The 26,519-nt window shown below is 37.8% G+C and overlaps 1 protein-coding gene across 1 annotated transcript in view; it reads left to right on the forward strand.

Moving 5' to 3' along the window:
* Positions 1-26,519, forward strand: part of Sec5 (exocyst complex component secretory 5) — a 444,876-nt gene that overhangs the window by 240,495 nt on the left and 177,862 nt on the right. Inside the window, exon 15 of the mRNA XM_090380740.1 lies at positions 7,162-7,334. Coding sequence (XP_090236866.1) covers positions 7,162-7,334 — 173 coding nt within the window. The remainder of the gene's footprint in view (positions 1-7,161; positions 7,335-26,519) is intronic.

Consider the following 26,519-nt stretch of genomic DNA (forward strand, 5'->3'; position numbering starts at 1 on the left):
TGGTAATACTGTTTTTCACAAAACTTTTGCAACCTATATTGGGCTAAAAACTTTATCACCCCTCGTATAAGTTATTTTGTATTTGATGTTTGCCTGATGTATATAAGTTATTGGGGTATTGCTGTTCACCAAACGTGTAGGTTATTTTGGGATTGCTGTTTGCCTTGCATTTTACTATATTAAACATAGCGGCCAATTTTATAACCATCCTTTGGGCTTCTCCAAGTCAACCTGAATGAGTATTGCTTGATGCTGATCATTAATCACTCTCCCAATCTTTGCATCATCTTCAAATTTTGCATCATACGTTCTACCCCTTCATAAATATCATTTATGAAAATCAGAAACAACAGTGGGCCCAGAACTGTTCTCTTTTGGGAACCCCCACTTCTAACATAAGACCAATCTGAGTAGCCATCAGTGCTTTTTTTGTAAAAAAAAGGTGCCGGTACTCTATCAGGAAAAATTGAAAATTAAAAGGATATGAAAAGTACTCTAAAAAAATTTTTTTTTCCTGATATTTTTTTTTTTTCCTGATATTTCCTTTAGTAGTAATTTTTTTGGATTAAGAACAGCAAATGTAGTATATTAACACAGTTTATTAAGCATAAATTTTTTATTCAAGTATATAAAAAAATAAGTATATTTTAGTAAAATAAGTAAATAAATCAGTCAACTACTGAGTGCCGGGCACTCAGGATGAAGGGTCCGTAGTCATGAATGGTCGTTAGTGTAGTATCTCAAATAGAAGGCTTTATGGTAACTGAAAAATGTTTCTAGCACACCAGCTTGGCCTAAAACTGAGGAACTAACGAAAACGTTATCTATTTGAGTGTTTCCAGTTGTTGTGACAAGGGTGGGAGAAGCGACTCCTACTTATTCCTGGAATATTACAAATTTTGAAGTGCACTGCATCCGAACATCGCTGTTAATAAAGGTGCTGGTACGCCGTACTGTTACGTATCGTCCCAAAAAAAGCACTGGTAGCCATTAATCACAACCCTCTTGCCTCATGTCTTGCAGCTAACCTCTGATCCACCTTAGAATCTTACCCAAGGTTCTGACATGTTCTAGCTTATACTGTAACTTCTAAGTGACTGAGTTGAATGCTGTGCAGGAAAATAAGTAACTTGGTAGTGGAATCTCCGCTACCTATTCCACTTATCCTTTTAGCTTAAAGTATTTTCTCTTTCCTCAAAACAGAGTTACCAAGAATAACTATCTCCTGTGGAACCAGTGTATTTTTCTCATAGTGATCTGTTATTCAGCAATATGAACGAGGGTAAGCCTTAGTGTTGAAGTGGCCAGCTTAGTATTTGATAACCCAATGATTTAATTTACTTGAGGGCAGAGTGACCCTTTTCCCAAGAACTCAAACCTATCCATAAAAATACCAAATTTCTGCCTAATTTTGTCACTCTTTCTGCATCTGGTACACACAAAGACATCTCCTTCAACATTGTCCATCTGCAGAAATTTCTGTATACATGCCACATGTAGTACAAGCAATAAAGCCTTGATTTATAGGAGAAACCACCTTTGACAATAATAATATTTATTTAAAATTTATTAATTACAGAATGTTATTCATTAGAGAAAGTTTCCATGGAGCCACTAGGCTCTGCAAAACTCAGTTTGGGAAACACTTGACAGGGCATAGCAAACAGCAGATTTGGAATCATCACCATTGCTTTGTTCAAGTTCACATATTTCAGTAAAACAGCATTTTTTTTTTTTTTCTCACATTAGCATTATCACTGGAAGTGGCATATCATACAAGAAAGAAAAGCATCAGCCAAAAAAAAAAAAAAAAATCCTTGAATTTATTCCAGGAATAAATATTGAATTTTGTTCCAGCAATCAATCACTTGCTGGTAAAGGCAAACTTCTGTACATCTATTTTGCAACAGTCCTTCCTCAACTTGAATTTATGCTGGCTCATGTGCATAATCTGAGCTAGAGGAAGAATCCCATCAGCATTCAGCTTTCTCAAACCATCCAAAGCCTTAAACACCTCAATCAGATCACCTCATAGATGCCTAGTCTCTAGATGCTGCAATTGGTTAAGAGCCCCTATTGATCCCTTCACCAATCTCTTTGCCATTCTCTGTATTCGTTCCACCAGCTGTAAAACTTTCCTAAAATGAGGTCTTCAGACCTGCATGCAGTACTCAAGATGTGGCCTGACCATTACCTTATACAATGGTATAATCATCTCCATATCCCTGCTAGCAAAATTGCTGTATATCATTGACTAAACCACATGAGTTATCCTGGCAGCCTGCCTGCCTGCGTTGCTCAGAGAACTTCATATCAGACTGCACAATTACCCCCGGGTCTGTTTCATTTTCTACTATCCTGAGTGTGGTACCATATAGTTATTACATTACTCTGGGGTTACTGCAATGCTAAACTTCAATGTTAAACTTCAGTTGCCATTTCTCAACCCATCTGCCTAACTTTTCTAGATCCTGTTGCAGTATCATACTGTCATTACTGCATTAACCACCCTGCCATCCTTTGTATCATCTGCGAACTTGGATATTAAGCCCAGTATACCTTCATCAGTATCATTGATAAATATAGAAACTAACAAAGTTTCTATATTTATCAAGTATTATTGATAAATATAGAAACTAACAACACTGAACCCTGGGAGTCTCCACTAATAACTTTGGTCCATGAAGAGCAGTTTCCATTGATTACCACTCTGTTTTCTCCAACTCAGCCATCCCTTTATCCACAATAGCAACTTTTTTTTTTTTTTTTTTTATGAGAACCCCAAACACGAGAGGTATTAGAACCTGTAGTACTTAGTACCGTGCTTGGGTTGGAGGTTGAGAAGACGAAAGAAGATATTTGTTGACATTGGACTTGAACTTCTGTAGATTGTAATTTTCAGGAAATACGTATGAAGGAAGGTTGTTCCAGAAAACGGCAGTTGAATGAATAAATGAGGAAGATGAAAAGTTGGTTCTGTGGGTTTGAAGTTGGACAGTAAATGGATGTTGGCTGGTGGTGGCACATGTTCGGACTGTTTTGAAAGAGAGAGCGGGAATTATAGAAGCCAATTCAGAAGAACAGTGCCCATGGAAGTATCTGTAGAAGAGGCATGCAGCAGAAACAGAACGTCTATGAGAAAGCGAGTGGAGAGATTCTGTTAGAGATGAATCATTAATTAACCTAACTGCCCTCTTCTGAATGGAATCAAGAAGCCTGAGAGAGGTTTTGGGGGCACCACCCCAGATGTGGGAACAATATTCCATGGCAGGGCCGATTTGCGATTTATACAGAGTGAGCAGCTGTTTGGAAGAAAAGTAATGTCGAGAGCGAAAGAGAAAACCAAGTTTTTTAGATGCAGAGGAAGCAATATTTGTAATGTGCTTGTGCCAAGAGAGATTAGAAATCAGGGTAATCCCCAAAAGAGATATATCATTTTGCCTAGAAATCGGAGTGTCACTAAAGATAAGCATAGGAGCAGAAGAATCCTTTTTGCGAGATATAAGACAAGACTGAGTTTTAGAAGGGTTGAAATCAACTAAGTTGTCTTTGCCCCACTGGAGAATTACCTGAAGATCGGCATTTAAGGAATTGGCAGCAGATTTTCGAGAACTTGAAGCTGATTGAGCAGGAAGGCTAATTGAGCATTAGGTTTCTCAAAATGGAAAGTTGAATGCAATGTGCTATCATTGGCAAAACTATGGATAGGATTTCCAGTCAATGGAAGAAGGTCATTGATATACAAGAGGAAAAGGGTGGGGGAAAGAACTGAACCTTGGGGGACACCGGCATTAGTGGAGAAGTTAGAAGACAGAGAGCCATCTACCATCACCCTCAGTGAGCGATCAGAGAGAAAACTGGATAACCAATTACTAAAAACAGTTGGCAAACCATTAGATGGAAGCTTGTTTAGAAGACCTTTATGCCAAACACGATCAAAAGCCTCTGAGATGTCAAGAGCAACTACTTGCGTTTCACCGAACCTTTCCATTGAATTAGTCCATAAATGGGTAACATAAGCCAGAATATCACCAGTGGATCGACACTGACGGAATCCATACTGGCGATCGTTGATCAGACGGAAGGTTTCTAGGTAGTTTAAGAGTTGGCGGTTAATTGATTTCTCCATTACTTTAGAAAGAGTAGAAGTAATTGCAATGGGACGATAATTGGATGGGAGGGATTTGTCACCCTTTTTAGGAACTGGCTGGATATGAGCAAATTTCCAAGCAGAAGGAAAAACACCTTTGGAATAAGAAAGTGAAAAAAGGCGACAAAGATGGCCAGTCCACCTGTGTCGATAGAGAAAAAATATGAAATTGTGAAACGCTTTGAGCAAAATGAAAGACCATGCGATATTGCACGTGCTATAGGCTTAATGGGGCAACGCCGAGAATTAGAAGAATGCAGAGAAAATAAAAACAACTTTCATAGCAGGAACAACCCAAAGTGTAATAAAATCCATTTGATCAAGACACAAAGAATTGGAAGAGATGGAACTGCTGTCATCTGTTTGGATAGAAGATCAAACAAAGAACAAGTTTGCTTACAATAGAAGCAAAAGCATTAGCAATATTTTATTACATAATAGTTGTAATAAAATACGGAAGCGTTTTATTACAATTATTTATTGTGTTTGGTAATGTTTTGGTTACAAATGTTTGTGTCCAGTCTTGGGTGGTCGGCACCTAACCCTATTTTTCCCATAGGGCCTGTTATTTATATTGCACGATTTTGCATTGCACGAGGATTTTTAGGAACACAATTATTGTGACGAGGACTGACTGTATTTGATATCAAAATTATTTTTTGCATCCAATTCCATTGTGACCATATTGTAGTATCCAATCAAATTAGTCAGACAAGATTTCCCCTTAACAGACCTGTGCTGTGTTTGCAGTATAACTTTAGTCTTGACTAGATGATACTGCATTACTTCTTTAACCAGTGACTCCATTATTTTCCCTGAAACAGAAGTTAAACTAACAGTTCTGTAATTACTCGTGTCACCATTTGATCCCCTTTGTGAATTTGGGATACATCTCCAGTCTGCTGGGACCTCCCCTGCATTATAGGATGCTCTCATTATTATGGCTAAGAGTTTGCTTACTTCCTTTGCTGCTTCCGTTAATATAATTGGATAGATCCCATCCACCCCCAGGTGCCTTTCTTATGTTTAACTTCACCAATTTTGCTTCCACTTTCCTCTCTCTCTTATTCGAAAATTATTTAGCTCTATGTTAGTGTTCGATAAACTTCTGCCCTCAACTTTCTTAAAGAATTCCTCATGGGTGAATGTAGATACAAAATACTCATTCAGTTTCTCAGGAACCTGACCAGGATCAGCAGTTGAACCACTGATATCATGTTCACCAGTTGGTTTCATCCCCTTCCTTCTAGATTATACGTAACTAAAGCAATCTTTGCATCCTTTGCCAAAGAATTCTTGTGTTCTACCTTCGCTTGCCTAACCTCCTTTGTGACATGATTACAGACTAGCTTATATCTACCATTAGCTTGTGTGTCACCTGATAATTTATTTGCATCCCATGCAATTTTTCTTCTTTGCCAGAAGTCTTATTAGTTCACCTGACATCCATTTAGATGTAAACCTTGAATAGTAATTTTTAGTTGTTATGAAATGTGTAGATTTTTTACCTGAATGCTTCCTGTTTAAAATTTGCTGTTGGTAACATTATTAGTTGGTCTCACTGTATAGAATTTAAAAACTGTCTGAGTAAAGGTATTTCTTGATCACCTTTACAAAAGCAAAAAACCTTCCCTTATATATATCTTAGCTACATCTTTCAGTAAATCCCACATCAGTACACTGTGATCACTGCCGCTTAATGGTTCCTTTATCTGCAGATTCTTAATGCATGAATAATCACTGCTGATAATCAGATCAAGATTATTACTCTCTATGATTGCCTCTCGAACTTTCTAGTGTGCAAGTGACCACAAGTCAATATCTGGAAAGTTAAAATCGCCTGTTATAAGACTATGTAACTATCCACCTTTGATTTACTGGCCCACTCTTATTTCATTGTACAGTTGTTCACAGTACTCATCAGAGTCATTAGGCATCAAATAACACACTCCTCTCAATTTTGCTTTCTCAGTTCTTATATCACACCAAACTGACTCATCATTGCACCCCTTGTCACCCATGTCAACTGGATGCATTGCTTTAGATTTTATATGTCTTAACTAAGAGCCCTCGCCAAGTTAGGTGCATTATGGCCTTTGGTGCTCTTGCACCGTGAAGCCTACAAACAAACCAATCAAATTAACTGAGCATAAACCCCCCCCCCCTCCTATCCTATCTGTCCTTTCTATTCATATTGTACTCCCGATATTCAAATTCTGTATCCCTTATATCTGTGACACAGTGTCTCTGATATCCCTACAATGTCCGCATTTGATCTCTTTACCATCACTTCAAATTCATCAAATTTATTTACTATTCTCCTAGTATTGGAGTACATGCAAGTATATATGCATCTGTTATTACTCTTTGTGACCCTAACATAGTTCATGTATTTTCTTGTTCCATAATGACTTCCAGCAGCCCTTGAAATCTCCAGCATCTTGCTTTTCAGGCTGCTCTTTGTTCCAATAGAAGCATCTTGGGAATCACTTTCACCTGTGACTGTGGTTATTATTAATGTAGTAGTTTGTGTATCTCTCCAAGCTTGCTGTTTTCCGATCCACCTAACTCTGCCTCGATAGCATCAACAAATATTCTTGCACCCTTTCTTAATAAGTATGTCTCATCCCTTGTAGAAGCAGTCTTTCCTTTTAACAAGCACAGACCACGCTGAGAAAAATTCTACCCCAGGAGCATTATTCAATATCTCCACAGCCGAATTGATTGAAAAGGCTGTCATCATTCACTCCCTCTTCTTGTGTCTGGGCAGAATTGTAGACACTTTCAAATTTAACCCTAATTTGCAACTTTTTTTTTTTTTCAACATTGACCTATTCTTTTTAAGTAAGTTATCATGTAAGCCATTTGTTTTTAAATTTAAAAAATACTGACTTATTTTTGTCTGTTAATATTACTAAGTTTAGTGTTACTTATTTATGTATTTAGAGCAAGTGCAAGTGTTTTATAATATAATGCATAATTATTTTGTCTTTGATTTTTTATCTTATTAGAATATGACAATGAATGTAACTATCCACCTTTGCAACTTAATACGTGTTGCACTACTACCAGATTCGTTACACTACATTTCCCTGCATCATCAGATGTCATTGGGATCCTGGTCTAAATTTCACCTTGGAGAAAGTTTGGGTCCTTGGCTTCCACACTGTATTAGAGCTATTAGGTATTTATGTTAATGTTCATAGTTGATACCAAAACTTAATAGGCTAGATAGGTTAAAAAAGTTTTAGAAGAATTTCTTACTGATCATGCATGTGCATAATGACAAACCTTTTGTAACCTTATGTAGTGACATGCTTTAATCACTACATAAGCACTACCAATTTTGGAAGGGTCCTATTTTCATACGCCATTGTATGATATTTAAGTTCAGAGTGCTTCAAAGTAGCTGTGGTGATGTAAGAAACTAGGCAAAACACCTATTCAGATAACATGGTTCTTTCAACACAGACACCTACTTTTTGCTTATAAAATGAACATAAGCCAAAAGTAGGTATCTCTGTGGCACAAGTGTTCTGTGGGTAACAACTCAACAGCTATAAATATTTCTTTTTATTAATGCCATGTTGTATTGGCACAAGACCTAAACATGTTATGCTGTGCAACTTGACTTATACATGAATGGTAGGAAGGGGGGTGGAAGAGAGAGAGAGAGAGAGAGAGAGAGAGAGAGAGAGAGAATGTACCCACCTTCCTAAAGAGAATTGCTACTTTTGGGATGAAATTTGGTGTTTTTTATGTTAATACAGAAAGTGTGTATTACGAATCCATTCCCTGAAGGTAGAGTTGTCAGCAAAACATATATTTTGAGATCTTGTGCCATCTGTGGGTAGCTACCCAAAAATAAAGACCTAACTGATGTCTGACAAGAATTGATTTCTGCCTCACAATAAAGCATGACCTCATTTGATTGTTACAATGAAATAGTGGAAGACAGGTGAGTGCCCAGTGCTTCACCACCACCACCATATTACCCTGACTTATCATTGTGAGATTACCACCTCTTTGGACAAATTAAAATGTTATTCAAAGGCTGTAGATAAGAAATTTGGAAGGTTCAGATGGATGCTATACTCTCAATTCCACAAAAAATACTTCCAAAACTGCTTGAGAGGAATTATATCGATACCAGAAAAAGTACATAGCATGAAAGGAGAGTTCCTCAAAGGAAGTATTATCATATAAATTGATAATACTGCAATGCCATCATTATTAGAACTTTTTAAACCTACCTCATATAATGATGATACCAGTGTTCATAGAACTTGAAGCATTAAAATAAAAATTTGAGTACATTTGAATATTGTTAATTATTGACTTATGTTAATTGCACTAGCTGAGAAATAAATATATAACCCCTTCATTATAAAATTTAAATTTTAAAAGTGATGGAAAACAGAGTTTTAAAAAAAACCTCTGTCAATACAATATGTGGCGCTACTAAATAACTAGACTGCATGTGCAGCCACTACACACAAAGCATGACCAATAAAACAAAGATGCTGCAGTTAAACTTGAACCATTCCCTTGTTGTCTGCTAAGTTACATTCCAACACACTCATTCTCCTTGCAGTGAGACAGTATTTCATTATCTTGTATTTTTCCAGTTTGCCGGAAAAATGACAGACAAAAGAATTGAAAAATGAATCAACCTCAAATTTTAAACAAAACTAAAGAAAACACCAACTGAAAGTTATAAGTTGTTACATAAATTTATGGAGAAAATACTATGACAAGAGCTCGCACATTTGAATGCCATAAAAGGTTTTTAGAAGGAAGAGAGAATGTGGAAGACCACAAATGACCAGACCATCCAGTATCCATGAAAACTGATGAATATGTGGACCAGGTAAGGATATTAATTAGAAGTGATTGGACTAAGGCGCATTTAGGGCTAGAGCCTCAAGCTGCGAACAAATTTATATACATAGTTTAGAAGTGATTGTCATTTAAGCATTAGAATTGCTGCATCAGAACTCAATATCAACAAAGAAACAGACAAATTTTAACTGAAAATTTAGGTATGAGAAAAGTGCCAAGCAAGATGGTGCCAAAAATTTTGTATAAAGACAAAGAATGAGAAGAGCCCAAATTTGTGAAGATGTTTTGAAAAAAATTGAAGATGATCCAAACATTGAGTACTGCAATTACTTGATGAAAGTTGGCTGTTCCAGTACAACCCAAAAACTAAAAGACGGACAATGCAATGGAAGACAAAACATTCCCCTAGCCCAAACAAAACAAATCTCCCAGCCCAAAAGAAGTAAGGATGTCAAAATCAAAAAAGAAAACTGTGCTTCTTGTTTTCTTTGATATTAAAGGAATTATTATGGCTGAATATGCCACCAAATCAGACTGTCAGTCAAACATGCTACATTAAAGTGTTGACAAGACTGTGTGAAAAAATTCGAAGGAAGAGACCAGTATTGCAGAAGGATGGTTGGATGCTCTTTGAAGACAATGCTCCAGCACACAGTTTCTGGCCAAAAAACAAATTCCTGTGTGTAAACATGCACCCTAATCACCAGACATAGCCCCTTGTGACTTTTTTTCACTTCCCTAAACTGAAAGGATACTTAAGGGAACCCATTTGCAGTTCATTAAAGATATTTAGAAAAAATAGATTCAAGTGCAAAAAGTGCTTACAAAAGATGATTTCCATAAATGTTTCTGCACTTAGAAGGAAGAAATGTTTGAAAGTGTATGTACAAGCCCAAGGCAGTTATTTTGTTGGAGATAAGTTGTAAGTTACAAAATATTCATTATATATATATTTTTTATAACAGTCTCATTCGTTAATAGCCACTGCTTGTATAAAAAAAATACATTGATAGAATAGATAGCTGTTACCTTTAATCCTTTGTTACTAAAGTATCTAAAGTTACTAAAAAACTTTGTTACTGAAGTTACTAAAGTAATAAAGCTTTCCCGGATTTAGACATTTCATGTGCTAGTATAGAATCTGTATGGTGTGAGATAGTTGGAAACAAAGGTATAATGCGAGTAGGAGTAATCTACAGACCAGGTGATTGTGAAGATTATGACGAAAGCCTCTACATGCAAATGGAATGGGCAAGTAAGTGTCAATGTCTTATTATGGGTGATTTCAATTTGCCTTTAATTGATTGGAGTAAATGGGAAGGAAACTCGATATGGGGAACAAAATTTTTAAATCAACTAGATGACTGTTATTTGTATCAACATGTCAGGGAAAGTACTAGAGAAAAGAATGTCCTAGACCTCATCGTCACCCATGAATCAGATGACATAACAGGGCTGGCAGTAGAGGAACCAGTAGCAGGAAGTGATCACGGAGTTCTATGGTGGATGATGAAAAGAGAGATAGCAGTAGTAAAAGGCAAAGGAATGGGTTATAATTTCAGAAAAGGAAATTATGATGCCTTAAGGTGCTATATGGCCTCTATTAACTGGGTAGATATCGCACAGAGAACGAATACAATTGAACTGTGGTTTGCTTTTAAAACATTAATCACAGATGCCTTGACTGCGTATTTACCATAAAAAAAAATACTCCATGAGGAGAGTTCCAAGTTGAATGAATAGTGAAATTGCCACATTACTTGAGCAGAAAAAGGTGGCATGGAAAAGTTACAGAACAATAAAAAGTACTGAAGCCTATAACAGCTACAAGATGATCTGTAAAAGAGCCTAGAAAAGGAGCAACAGGCAAAGGCAATTTATGAGAAATCGCTAGCAAACAGAGCAAAGAGGGAGGATAATGAATTCTTCACAAATATAAATGCTAAGAAGAGCAGGACAAACCAGATTGGACCTTTATGTAAGGGAAAGGGGATAGTATTAAATACACCAGCTGCCACTGCAGATGAACTCAACAGTTATTTTGCATCGATATTTACAGATGAAAAATCCTACACGTCAATGAGAAATTCTGGGAGTGAAGTTGAAAAAAAATGTAATTAATGATGTTGAAATTTCACAAGTTTATTTAATGAAAAAACTTTAGAGCCTACAGGAGAGTAAGGCTCCTGGGGATGATAGCATTTACCCTATAATCTTAAGGGAGGCAGCAAGTGAGTGCATTGAACCATTGAGGCTAATCATGAGAGCATCACTGTACTCAGGAGCGATTACATTGGTTTCGAAAAGTGCTAACTATCTCCAATACATAAGGGCTGTTCTAAGAGCGAAGTGGGAAATTACCGGCCGGTTAGTCTAACTTCAGTAGTAGGGAAAAGCGTGCAGACTGTGATCAAGGGTGGAATTCAGGATCACTTAGATAGAAATAGAATTCTGAAGGACACTCAGCATGGTTTTGTAAAGAGAAAATCATGTTTAACTAATCTGGCTAGCTATTTTGACAGGGTCACTCAACAGCTGGACTTAGGGAATAATTTCAACATTGTTTATTTGGATTTCACCAAATCGTTTAGCTCAGTCCCACATGAGTGGTTACTTTATAAGCTGGAACAGGTTGGAATCACAGGGAAAATCCTTATATGGATAGCAGGGTGGCTTCAGGGCAGGAGGCAGAGGGTTGTGATAAATGGCTATTCCTCAGATTGGGTTGATGTAAGAAGTGGGGTTCCCCAAGGATCAGTATTAGGACTGTTGTTTTTAATTTTCATAAAACGACATTGAAGAAGGAATAGAGGGTGTGATGTTAAAAGTGGTAGAGTAGTTGATCACTGTGAAGCTGAGCTTGACAGTGATCACTGTCAAGCTGAGCTTCTTCAGAGAGACCTAGATAGACTTCAGGAATGGTCAGAAAAATGGCAGCTATGCTTTAATCCAACAAAGTGTAAAGTATTACACCTGGAAAACAGTAATCCCAAAATAACTTATTCACTTGGTGGAGTCGAACTAAATGCAGTACTGGAGGAAAGGGACTTGGGTGTTATGATACGGTCAGACATGAAATTCTCTGAGCATTGTAAACAGGTTGCAAGGAGGGCCTATGGTGTCCTATCGATGATCTATCGAACTTTTGCAAGTAGAGATAGGGACGTGATAATCCCATTATATAAGGCTTTTGTTAGACCTCACTTGGAATACTGTGTTCAAATATGGAGACCATACCTAAAAAAGACATCGAGCTTCTTGAAAGAGCGCAAAGACGGGTAACTCACCTGGTGATCTGTTTTAGGCTCTGAGAGGCATCAGTAAAATGAATGAGGGCAAAATTTTCAAGATTATAAATGATGCTAGAACTAGAGGATATAAATTCGAGTTACGGGGGAGATGTTTAGATTAGACTGCAGGAAGTTTTATTTTAGCCAGTGAGTTATAAATTACTGGAATAAGTTGCCTACATGGGTGGTAGAGACAGTTTGGGGAAATTCAAAGGTCATCTGGATAGTACCTTCGGGTGAGGGAAACGCATAGGATGATAGGTTTAATTTCTGTAGTTGGCTTTTTTTTCCGTAGTTGACTTTTGTCGGTGCGGCCGCTAAGGGAAACAGCTCCCGCTTTAATCAACAAAAATATTGGTACCACTTAAAGTACGCCTACTGTTTACTATCAATGGGACCCACAAGAGGAGAGCAACAAGAAGATAAAACCAGGAGCTGCTGAATGTCACCAGGTAACTATTTATTAGAATTTTAAATAATCAGCACCAAAATAACAACGGTAATGTATACGATATACCTCTAGACGGAACGTATAACGCCATGGGCACCTAATTTGGTGGCTCTATTATTCCTGTAGTTTGTGACTAGATAGAATGGCATGCAGCTCCTGTTAAGCCCATTGACCTAAATCTCTAAGGGCACTTCTCCCCCTCAATCATTAAAAGGTAACACATCTCGAGCCCTGAGCAGGTGTTCATATAGCTGTGTGACCCGGATATAGTCAACGGATCTTCTGCCACGCCTTTACGCTAAATAAGAACAAAACTCATGCATATCTGTTTGAAGTCTCTTTATCCCCCCCCCCCAACTACTAAGCTTACCTGTGTATGGAGCAATCCATCTAAAACCATCTACCATCAACCCTTAATTGGAAGGTTTCTGGCTAGGAAGTATGCTCACAAGAGTGAAACAGCAACTAACTAACCAACTCCCTCACATGCATAATTTACTATAACTTAAAATCTTGTCAGCCTGTGCGAAAATGAAGAATTCGGAGACCTGCAGCCAGTGCCCCAGAGCGATTAAAAATAATATCAAATGTATTACCTGCAACTCATGTTACTGCTTAAGATCTGCCGGAATTTCACATAAAACTTTCAAGAAGATAACGCAAAATGCATGGCAATGCACTCCCTGCCTCACATCCGACCCTGCCAAAATGAATAGGAGTTGTGAGAACCCAGTGAGTTGCATAGTAGCAAACACCGTTGACGAAACCACCATGTCCATGTGCGCACCTGATAAATCAGACAAAACCACATCGGACCTACAAATGGTATATCAAACGGACAATGATAGCTACGATGCTATTTTCCAAAAAATAAACTCAGTTTATGCCGAACAGATTACAATATAAAATGAGATGAGAGACAACATGATGAGAGACAATGAATTGTGCACCCCGGATATGCCCACACAAACGGAGAACCGTGACAATATGGAATCCCAAGAAAGCACATTGCAAACTAGTCAGACCACCTCAATCCTCAGAGGAAGTAACCAGCCAGCACTCAATAACCATATAAGTCTGCACAACATACAGCTAAGCAAACGAAGGGAATGCCCTGATCATATGATGTCTCAACAGCTCCAGTGTCACTCATTATTCTCCCAACCATCTATTACATCATTGCATCACACAAGAAGTCAACCTTTCCCTGGCAAATCCATATTGTCATATGCTTGCCCAAAACCTGTAGACATCATGTACCCCCTTGGTAAGGAGGTCCGCAACTCTTCCGATACTACCTCCCATACCAACCAGCCATGGGGGAAGCATACCCATTACGATAATTCTTAAACCTGGACAAAAGTCACTGGCAGATCTCGCATCGCGCACAAAAAGACTCCTCCAGCTATCTGCCCCGAACCCACTCAACGATTCCCACCTGTCATGTGGCTGAGGTGCCCATGACAAATAGGCGAGAACGCCTATTTGTCATGGGCACCTCAGCCACATCAAGACTCCGTGCAATAAAACAGCCTACAAAAGCAAGAACAAGTATCTTCGTCTCAAAACTAGATCCTCGTATGACCCCACCCAAGTCGCAGCTGTAGTTGAAGAAGAAATATCTGAATACGTGTTTCTGTAAAGCAGCTGCCAGTCAGAAGTAATAACTGTGCAGCTTTTAAACTGGAATGCAACCCAAGAGACTTCAATAAAATATCCCACCCATCTATGTGGCCAATTGGAACGATAATCCGACCATTCTATGAGACCTCTCACTGAGATAGACCCTCCTCAGCCTTAGCAAAGAACCACTGGATGCCAACTAGCTGACTCCTACACGACCCTGTTATTAAATTGCCAGGCCGAGAATATGATCATAGTGCATTCAGTCGCACATATCCAGTACCCCCTAATAAACACCAATCTTCTTCATCTCCTGTATAAGACCTGGTCTTGGCGCATTATAGCCTTAGAAGCTAATGCGCAATAAAATTCAATCAACCAACCAGTCTTCATCTCCTGCATGCATGCATGCATGGCACCTCCGAACCAAATGGACATGACTATCCCAACCAGGATCACAAATTGCTCCAACCATAAGCCACTGATAAATAAATATTATAGGCCAGCGACCTTGGTAAGAATTCCTATGACTGCTACGCTTCAGCTACTTTACCAAAACATGCATAGCATCAGAAATAAAATCGATGCCTTAGAGCAGTTACTCCTAGCTGCACACTTGGATCTTCTCTGCATCACAGAAACGTGGCTAGAACTCCGTCAAGAATGTATTGCGATCACTGTCCCAGCTGGTTAAGGGTCTGCCTTTACATCGAGAGATAACAGGAGGGGAGGGGGTACCGCCATCTTTTATAGACAAAGCCTCTTCATCTGGTCTCTACCATTTCAAGTGAATCGCAAGATTTTGAAGCTACCTCTGTCAAACTCAAGTGCCAATCTACTGTACTTCAAGTGACTGTAGTCTATGTGCCCCCATCACCATCTCAGGACCTTATCCTTGAAGTAGCAAACTGGATTCTGCACCAGCTGCAACCAGCCACTATAAGCATCATATGTGGTGACCTCAATCTACCCCCTCAACTTAATAACCTAAAGCAACTGTTCTTCTCTCACCTTCTTACCGCAGATCTCTGCCTTGTCAGTGAACTCCCAACTCGTGGGCCTAACCAACTTGATCTAATACTAGCCTTCATCCATGCATCATCGATAAAACCCTAGAGACTGTGCTCAACTCTGACCATGATGCACTTTTAATGCTATTTCAATTACCAGCTAATCGCCATCTTCCAAATTGGCAGAACAAAACCATGTCACACGTCAGCCCTACATTCCTGAACATACCCAGATGCATTGAGGCAGCATCGTTAATCCCTTGGTCGATCCTCGAGTCATGCGATGTCCAGTTAGCCATCACCCTCCTTACCAATTGGACTATATCTGTAAAAAGCTATGCGGCCACAAGAAAGATCGCAATCTCCCCTTACTCTAAAGCATGGTGGTCCCACAACCTGAAGAAGCAATTTAACCCTAAGCAACATCTACATAAATTATGGAAGCAGTCTCACAACGTTACGGACAGAATTGCCTACTCTAGAGCTCAAGCTGAGTTTAACCGCCAGAAATCCAATTCAAATCGTACCTTGACAGGACCATACGCACAGGGAAAGTTCCATATAAGGATACCCCTTCAGGTTTTCCCCCTCAACTTGATCCCCAAAGCTGGCTTGACTACATCCCTAGGTTTACCACCACTGTCAACCCAGAAGACCAGCCCTCGCTACCAACATCTGACACCAGTTTTGACCCATTGACAACCATAATAATATCGAGACAAGAATTAATTAATGCCATCAACTCACTGCCAGCAACTTTTACTACTGGACCTTGATTGGGATTCTGCAATTTATGCTTAAGAGCTGTAGTCCTTACATCGTGCAACCTCTGTTACATATCTTTAACTCAGTGCTCACAAAGCACTGTTTCCCACAGCAACGAAAGGAATACCTCGTAAAACCAAGGCCAAAAATTAGAGTTCCATCACTTGTGAAACACTACAGACAGACCTCAAATTTATCCTGTCTATTGAAACTGCTAGAAAAAATACTGCTTCCGATCCACACTAAGCAAATCCTGCCAGACAATCCTCCACAAATCCACTATGCACTCCCACACAGATCAACTGTGACCAACCTTCTAGCAACAACTAACAGAATCTTCACAGCCTTTGAGAACAGAGACGAGCTGGCAGCTACCTACGTAGACATTGAATCTGCATTTGATGCCGTGCACATCCCATCTCTCCTAAAACTACTAGAAAAGCACTATCAGATAGGAGGAGACATCTTAGCTTTCCTCACATCTGCTGAATAATTGAATAGTCAAATTATCTGTAGATAAATCACGATACCGCAAAGTAATCTCAGTTGGAGTCCCACAAGGGGCAGTGCTATCTGGCCTCCTCTTCACCACCCTTATTGCTCCACTGGTAATCCAAAAGTTAAATATCCTGGTTTATGCTGACGATCTAAAGGTACTCAAGCCAATAAAAGCAAGCCAAAACCCTCACCAAGTCTCAGAACTAACCTCCACTCTCTCCTCAATAGGTATCTACCTCAAACAATTTGGTTTGCGTATCAATCCCGAGAAGTCAGAAATCATGGTCTTCTCGTTAAAGAAATAGCCAACAAAAATCTATCCAACCCTTAATGGAGCCCCCATCCCTCTTGTCCAACATCACATTGACCTAGGAATAAGTTTCGATCCGAAGCGGCGCCTCCGTAGCCCGGTGGGCAGGAGCGGCAGTGCGTAGCACACGCTTCTTGATTAGACTGGGGTTCGAGCCCATGACCACCAAATACGGAAAGGTCAGGGAATGACCACCGCATATCCCCGGAGCAATATGGCTTTAGTTGTCTAATGCTCCTAAAAACCAAACAACAACAACAACAACAATGATCCAAAGCTTTTTTTCAGCCAGCATAAAGACGTACTCCTTACAAAAGCCGCCAGACTGAGATGGATATGTAAGCAACATCTGCAAGGCACCTCCGTAGCCAGGTGGGAAGGAGCAACCGTGCGTAGCACACGCTTCTTGATTAGACCAGGGTTCGAACCCGTCACCACCAAATACGGAGGATGCGGAAAGGTCAGGGAATGGCCACCGCATATCCCCGGAGCAATATGGCCTTAGTTGCTAATGCTCCTAAAAACCAAAACAACAACAACAGCAACATCTGCACCATTTAACAGACAAATCCACCATGGTGAGATACATCTCAACAATAGTGTATCCACCACTTCTCTGTGCTGCAGAGATTTGGGCATCTGGATCTCCTTCTACCATCAAACCAGTTTTCTCATCTGAGTACTGGTGTCTCAAGTGGGCGTGCCACAAACTTAGTCTGTCTCCACAGCTCCGGACCACCGATATGGCCAATGCACTTAACATCCCAAGGCTCAAGTCACTCAGGGCTCGTCACAACAGTCAAACTCATGACCAGTCTCATCTCCTCCCCCTCCTTCTTGGAAAACTGTGCATGGAGGATCCCACTGGCATGTCTACGAGTAATCCCCCAGTTATGTCCTCTGCAAAGGCGCCTTCATCTGTCACACCGGTTTCTTCCTCAGCAGATGCTATCTCGAGTCCAGGACATAGATGTTGACTTCAATAAGTTCTGTCGTGATAGACAATATAGGAAAGGAATACTCAGTGGGGTAGCCAAGGCTACTACTATTATAATTTGATTCTTGAGCAATGTATATTCTTAACCCATAGAACTATGTACTTTTTTATGCACTTCAATGTATATCCTTATAGTATGTATTGTGAAGCAAATGATTGTACACTCACTTAATGTTCTATATATGTAGGATACAAAAGTAATTTCTCCATTTTCCTGTACTTTTTTTGCACTTATTTATCGTTTCTATTATTTATTTATGTATTTTGGTTCCTGAGGCAGTAATGTCTCTGTAGTACAATGTTAACCCCTGGCCACTGTGCCGTGACGGGCTGTTGCAACTAATATTATGTAAATTATCATTCTAAGCATTGCAATAAAGATTCTTCTTCTTCCTTTCTTTTATTAATTATTAGTTTTTTTTGTTTTGTTTTTTTATCATTGTTTTATTCGTTTTTTTTTTTTTTTTGGCTAGTGCAGCATAAGCCATAGGCTTTCTTGCACCACGCGGCCAATACTAATACTATCTGAAAATTTGTGACTGTGGAGGGAATGTTAAAAAATTGAATGTCTAAACTGATAAGAAATGTTTAAACAAGATGGATTACATCAAATATTTTCATTCTTCCTTAAATATAGTAATTTTGGGTGTCCTAAATGGGATAAATAACTACTTATGTTTATATCTACTACTGGTTAGAATGCAGTTTGTTTTGACTACTGGAGGCAGATTTCTGGGACATGAACAACTTATAAGAAAAAGAATTTCAGATAATTTTTTTCATTTTCTTATTAGTTGCAGGTTTTCATTTTATCGCTAGTTTCAGGTGTTCATTTTATCACTAATTGCAGGTTTTCATTTTACTGATTTGCTCTTTCTGTTTGAAGTTTTCTGAATGGTAGACAAACGCGTATTCGTTTAATAATTAATTTCATTCATAATCATTAACGTTATCAGTGATGACTGAAGAATAAACTGCAAATGGAATGTAAGCAGTAACAGATATTCAGCAGCATTGTCAATAAATTCTGCAGTTTTTACTGTTCTGCCACATTCCATTTATCAGATTTGTGAATTTCATTACTCCAGAATTTTCATGCTTTCCATGCTTCCTTCACCTTCAGACATGAATCACTTTTGGATTATGTAATAATTAAAATTTATAATCTGTGTTTCTAATTTTTTTAGTGGGAGTTCCATCATTAAATGGGAACAGTCTCATTCTAATGTTATTATGCCTTTTGAACAACACAAGACAAAAATATGCTTCGAAAGATAGGTCACTTCACTGATCAGTGATACAGTAATTTAGGTAATAAATTAGCAATGGTTAATTGCTGCATATAAGCAGTACTTATTTTACAAATACACATATAATTAAGAAAATGTGCAAATGAATTGCACAAAAGATTAGTGAACTGGGTGAAAAGGTTATAATTAGAAAGGTACTAGAGTAGTTAAATCTTAACATCAATGATATACACTAAGGAACAATAGGTTAACACATTTACCATAAAGATGGAAATAGGAATGAAAAACAAAAAAAGAACTATACAGTAACAGTGTATTCAGTATGCCTCTTGCCATTGTATGTTTTTAAAGGTTGCATTTCTGTTATTGACTGCTATAAAAGCGAAGCATCAGCGGTTGTCCTAGTAAAGACCTATTTGCTATGACAAAGAGAAATCCAGTAAGCCTCCAGCCAAAGGAAAGATACTACATTAAGTGAATTGTACTTAATGCTTCACTTAAGTGTGGTAAATGTTTCTGTAATGAAAAAGAGAACAAATTAAAAATTAAAAATTGTCAATTTGTGCCATTTACCAATGTACACTTATTTGATCTAAATGATATGCAACTGGAATAAATATAATATAAAAAGTAAGACAAATAATGTGCACAAACTAATCTAATTAAAAATCAATGTAAACTTAATGGGAATGAAAATAAAACTTAACTTATTCAAGAGAGGCGTAGTTGTAGATTAACTTATTGACCAGTAATTTTAAGCCACGAATAAACTTCAGATTTTGTATTGCAAATATGTGCTATTCTGAGTACTTGGACTATAACAATGTTGTTATAGAAATATTGGAAGACTAATTTATAAATGAAACTACTTTAAAGTTGAAATCTATTTATTTATCATACAACTGTACATGTTGGGCATGGGTGTATTAATACTAAATGATAATATCTTTATTATTTAGTATTTTTGGGAGAGAAAAAAAAAAGACAGGATATAGTTTAAAATGATGTGCATTATAGCTTTATTTTTCTATATTCAATAATAACAACACCAAAAAATCTAGCCTGCTATGGAGACAGTTTGCTCATATGGAATTTAATTCTTTGCTGGATCTGTCAGCAAATTCCTTTTTTTTTTTTTTTATGATGGCTCACTGGCCACTTTAACATGATTCACTAGTCAATCATTGCTTTGAATTTAAGTTGCTTCCAGGACTGCATGGGAATATCTTAATCTAAAATCATATCATTAATAAAAAAAATATTGTTTCACCAACACATAAAGTGTGAATGAATTTGACAGGTTTCCTTATCCTAAAACTGTCAAAACTTGTAGAGGTTCTTAAATAAAAATAAATATTACCTCTTTCACCAATGAATAAAATATTAAAAACAATGTGTTGGTTTTCCATTTCATGTTTGGTATGTGACTAATTGCTTAAATGCTAACAATAGTATTGGATGGATTTCTATGTATATAGACTAAATAATATCTTTAGTAATAGCGGTTTTGTTATCCAAACACAAAAATTTGTTTATCTTTATCAGATGAAAACCATAATGGAATTTTTCAGGACTTGTGTTCAGGTTTACTTTGCAAGTTTTTAAAAAGTAAATTTTTCAGATTGTCACTTTTATTGCAAATGTGCTTTCATATTGATGCATTGTTTACAAAGAAACCAAGTTTCAGTGAAGTATTAAAGGCACAAGGAATGACTGAAAAGCCTGCATACACATATAGCATTAAAAAGAGCGATGTACTGTTATCACCAATTTCTGCAAGTTTTTGTTTCATGACTGTCTGCATAAGGAAATAAGGAAAAAGGTATATACCTTTGTTGCTTTCTGTAGATTTTTGTACAGTTCATCTTGCTTTCTTTTTTTTTTTTTTTTTTATGGAAACCCCGAACACGAAAGGTGTCGAAACCTATAGTACTTAGTACCATGCATGGGTTGAAGGAGAAGTATGGGGGGGGGGGATGCCGGAAACTTTGCTCTAGAGACTAAACATGGGTTTCACCACTTCAAGCCTCCAATAAGCAAAGTGGTGGTATTTATATACAGTTCATCAATTTATGACAGATGTTGAGAGAAATATTTCTCCATTCCTGAATGCACAGGTTTTAATTGGGCAAGTGATGTTGATCTCCATGGATATACACTCACGTCTCTTTCCATTTCTTCCTGCTATTCTGTTGAGCTCTGAATGGGCCAGTCCATCAGTGTTACATCGTTTTCCCAAATCATCATACACTTTAATAGGTAACAGGAGGCATTGTTCTATTGGAAAATGAAAGATCCTGTTGTGGAATTCTCTCGAATCCACATCTTAAATTATTTTAAATATTTCTTCCAAAATATTAATGTGTTACATAAAAATTAGCTGTATGTATTATAATTAATGTTATTGTTTAAATGCTGGCAATGTGCATATTCTAATAGCTACCATTTGCACACCAACTTTACGAGTAATTACCTTAACTTATAACTATAATTAAAAATAGCAAGAGCTTAAAATGCCGAAAGTTAAGACGGAAAATATGCACTTTAGTCAAAGCTTAAATAAAACTGGCGCTCACCTCATGATCCATTTAGTTGCATGAATTATATATATATATATATATATATATATATATATATATATATATATAAAAGGGGGGGGGTGGTATGAGACAGTCTCAGATTAAAAATTAAAAACTAAAATCATAAGTTAAAAATCTTGGGTTAAAAATTAAAATTAAGCTCAGAGGAGGAAGAGGTGCACTGCATCATCCTCTAGTTGTCTTTTCTTAATGTAAAACTAAAATTATGTTTAAATCAGAATAAGGCTAATAGTCGTGAATGATGGACTTTCATTAAAAACATCTTCAGTTGGCACTAAGGAAATGAAGGATAGAGAATCGGCGTGAACTTTAAGCACCCAAAATGTTATGCTGAACATGTATTTTAATGCGCGCGAGATTCCAAATTGGCGAAAGGGAAGCTAGAAGTTTGGTGTTGAGGATGTCAAGGTTAGTGTTAAGCCGGCACCATTCTATTATGAGAGTTTCATATTGAAGGGGCTTGTAGCTTGAATTTAATTTAATAATGGTAATTGAAGCATCAATTGAGGGGTTATGGTTGCGAGTATGCACGTGATGAGAGAGCTCGGTGTTTCCTCAACATGTTCGGAAACTATTAACGTAGTAGTATGTGTATGTATTTGCGGTAGTGGATGATCAAAATTTGTTGGTAGTGCTCCTGGTGTAACATGCCTTGCAATCTGACTAGCAATTGACTAGACAAACTATATTATTAATATCTTCTGTTTCGTATACGTGGGTTTCTTTCTATTTGTTAAAGGGAGTTCCTAATTTGTCATAAGTGGAGAAAATGAAGGAAATATCTGTGTTAGCAAAGACTTGATGTAAACGTCTGGCGATTTGACAATGGTAGTAGTAGTAGTGGCATGTGATGCAAGAAAGCAAATGTATGAGCTTATGCAGCATCAGCCAAAAAAAAAAAAAAAAAATCACACCATTCCCTCCAAATGCCTGTCCAGTTCCTCCTTAAATTTATTCAACCTATAAACTTCCACAACGAGAGATGGAAGTTTGTCCTGCAATTAACCACTCGCTGGCTAAAGGCAAATTTCCGCACATCTATTCTACATCTGTCTTTTCTTAATTTGAATTTATGCCCCCTTAGGTTTGTAATCTGAACAAGTGGAAGGATCCCATCAGAATTCAGCGTGCTCAATCCATTCAAGGCCTTATATACCTCAATCAGATCACCCGCACGTGCCTAGTCTCCAGCCACTGCAATTTGCAGAACTTAAGCCTCTCTTGGTAAGAGGATCCCTTCATTCCCCTCACCAATCTTGTTGCCCTTCTCTGTACCCGCTCAAGTAAATCTACATCCTTCCTAAAATGAGGTCTCCAGACCTGTACGCAGTACTCAAGGCGTGGCCTGACCATTGTCTTATACAGAGGGATAATCACCTCCTTTTCCCTGCTAGCAAAATTCCTATATATCATTGACAAAACCCCATGACCTGCCCTGGCAGCCTGTCTGCATTGCTCAGAGAACTTCATATCTGACTGCACAATTACTCCCAGGTCTTTTTCATTTTCTACCACCTTAAGTGTAGTACCACACAGTTGGTACGTTTCTCTGGGGTTATTTCTACCCATATGCAGTACTTTGCATTTGTCAAGGTTAAACTTCAAATGGTAAGGGAGGACAACATGAGTATTTGAAATGTTAGGTTTTTTTATAACAAGATTGATAGGGGTTATGGATTTTATCCTGGACTGCTAGAATAGTTTGTTGAATTAATTTGACTGGATATTTCCTAGCTGTAAACTTTTCCGTGAGGTATTTTAACTCAGAAGCCAAATCATCTTGCAAATGGCAATATTTTAAGGCATTAAAGACTTGATTATAAAGAATGGATTTTTTTATACAAATAGGGTGATGCGAATGAAAGTGTAGGTATTTGCCTGTGTTTGTTTTTTCCTGTAGATTTTTGTACCTAGTCTATTGCCCATTTTATGTATGGTTAAGTTGAGGAAGTTGTGTTATTCGTTTCTTATTCCAGGGTATATTGTAATCTGGAATGTATTGAATTAAACTTAATAAAGAGATTGTCAATGGTAATTTTGTCTCCAATTAATAGAACGTCATCAGCATAACAGATATAGAGTTTAATACCTGCTGGAAATGGTTGGAGAGTTTGATGTTCTACAGTGGCGAGATATATTTCAGATAGGGAGGCTGATATTCTGAGACCCATAGGGAGTCCGAATATTTGTTCATACACCTGATCTTGGAAATGGAAATGTCTAGCTTTGATCAACACAGTAACAAGATCTAAAATGCTGTCGATATTAAGTGAGGTGCAGCTGGTTAAAGTATTATCCAAAGTTAGAAGATCGTGTAAGGCTTGTAAGGTGTAATTTAGGTCAACATTAGTATATAATATATGGTTAAGACCCATGGACTGGAAATGTGCAAATGTGACCCCAATCCACAAAGGATCATCAAAATGAAAGATGCAGGTAATTAGAGACCTGTTAGTTTAACTTCCGTTCCAGGGAAGTTAATGGAGGCACTGGTTAAAGAAGCATTGCAGGATCATCTAGACAAGATTTCAGCTATAGCTCGGATGTAGCATGGGTTTGTTAAAGGGAAGTCTTGTCTGACCAATTTGATTGGATACTATGATGTAGTCACAAAAGAACTGGATGCAGGGAATAATTTTGATATCATATATTTGAATCTTAGAAAAGGTTTTGATACTATTGCACATGGAAGACTGCTGCACAAATTGGAGCAGTGTGGCATTGGAGGCATATTGTTGCTATGGATAAAGGGATGGTTGAGTGGGAGAAGACAGAGAGTGGTAATCAATGGACACTGCTCTTCGTGGACTAATGTTATTATTGGAGTTCCCCAGGGTTCAGTGTTGGGTCCATTGTTGTCTTCTGTATTCATTAATGATATTAATGATGGGTATATCAGGCTTAATGTCCAAGTTTGCAGATGATATGATGGTCGGCAGGGTTGTTAATCTTTTATAGATCCTAGACAGGATCTAGAAAAGTTGAGCAGATGGGTGAGAGGTGGCAACTGAAGTCTAACATTGACAAATGTAAAGTACTGCATATGGGAAGCAGTAACCTCATAGCAATTTATCAACTGTGTTGTACTAGACTGTCAGTGGTAGAGAATGAAAAGGACATGGGGGTAATTGTGCAGGCATATATGAAGTTTTCTGAGCAGTGCAGACGGTCTGCAAGAGTAGCTCATGGTGTCTTGTCAATAATATAGAGGAATTTTTCTAGCAGCGATAAGGAGGTGATTATCCCCTTGTATAAGGCAGTGGTCAGGCCACACACCTTGAGTACTGTATACAGGTCTGGAGACCTCATTTTAAGAAGGATGTAGAGCTGTTGGAACAAGTACAGAGAAGGACAACAAGATTAGTGAATGGAACAAAGGGTTGCTCTTATGAAGAAAGGCTTAAGTTTTGCAAATTAACAGTGTCTGGATACTAGGCACCTGCGGGGTGATCTGATTGAGGTGTATAAAGCTTTGAATGGTTTGAGCATGCTCAATGCTGATAGGATTCTTCCTCTTGCTTAGAATAATCGCCTGAGAGAGCATAAATTCAAATTGAGGAAAGACAGTTGTAGGATAGATGTGCGGAAGTTTGCCTTTAGCCAGTGGCTGGTTGATTGCTGGAACAAACTTCCATCTGTTGCTGTAGAAGTTGATAGCTTAAACAGATTCAAGGCAGAATTGGACAAACATTTGGAGTGAGTGAATGGGTGAAATTAGAAGGGGGTGTGTTTTTTTTTTTGGCTGATGCTATATAAGCTTGCTTTCTTTCATCATGTGCCCATGCTAATGCTAATATGGACACTATATCAAAGAGGGCTAACAAATCATTATCAGAGATCATAACGAGGTTTATGCATTCAAAAGCTTGATGTGTATTATAAACTCGAAATTTAGAAAGCTTCATGAGAGGGGAGATAATCTTTACCACGAAGAAAGATAAATTTGCAAAGGTGGATTTGCTGTAAGAATTAATTGGGCGTAAGGGGTGGTCAGGTTTATGGAGTTTGATGATGCCAAACATATGGGGCAAGATGTTATTACTGATGCCAATTTGTTGTAAGGTATGTAAATTTAATTCATGGTTAGCTCTTAGCTTCCTGAGTAAAATGTTTAATTTATTTTTAACTTTGAACTAGTGTAATTATTGTCAATTCAATAGGTTTGGTTGTCGGAGTGGATTTGTTGTATTTTATTTACATAAACCTGTTTATCTAGAATAGTGATTGTGTCGCCTTTACCGTTTTTTTGAATAATGATGTTAGGGTTATTTTTTAACTTACATAAATTAATTTGTTGTTGTTTGTTATATTGGGTTGGGATGTGAGGTGGGAGTTTATGATAGCATTGGTTTTGTGAAAAATACGATTTTTTTCTGGGTGGGTCCCAAGTTTTGTCTGTAATTCTGTAATGCTGTCCCTGATAGGGTATTGGTTACTTTTGACTGCAAAATTAAAGCCATATTCAAGGTTGGAAAGTTTAGTGGGAAAAAATTCCTGAGTTGAAATTTTAACAACAGAAGGTCGGTTGTTTTTTGGTTGGTTTGTATGCGCATGTCCCATTTCCTAGGATGCTTCTGGTTAACAAAAGTAATTGCCGCATTGATGCACATGTTGCTTAATTTGACAAACCTGATCCATTCACCTGAAGTCAGGTGAATGGATCAGGCTCCTTTTTAAATTAAATTTTAGATAATGTATGTGGTGTAGAAATTTGTATTTGTTACAAATACAAG

Source organism: Mastigoproctus giganteus, chromosome 9, assembly GCF_048544385.1.
Source record: "Mastigoproctus giganteus isolate SK-2022 chromosome 9, ASM4854438v1, whole genome shotgun sequence".
Lineage (NCBI taxonomy): Eukaryota > Metazoa > Arthropoda > Arachnida > Uropygi > Thelyphonidae > Mastigoproctus > Mastigoproctus giganteus.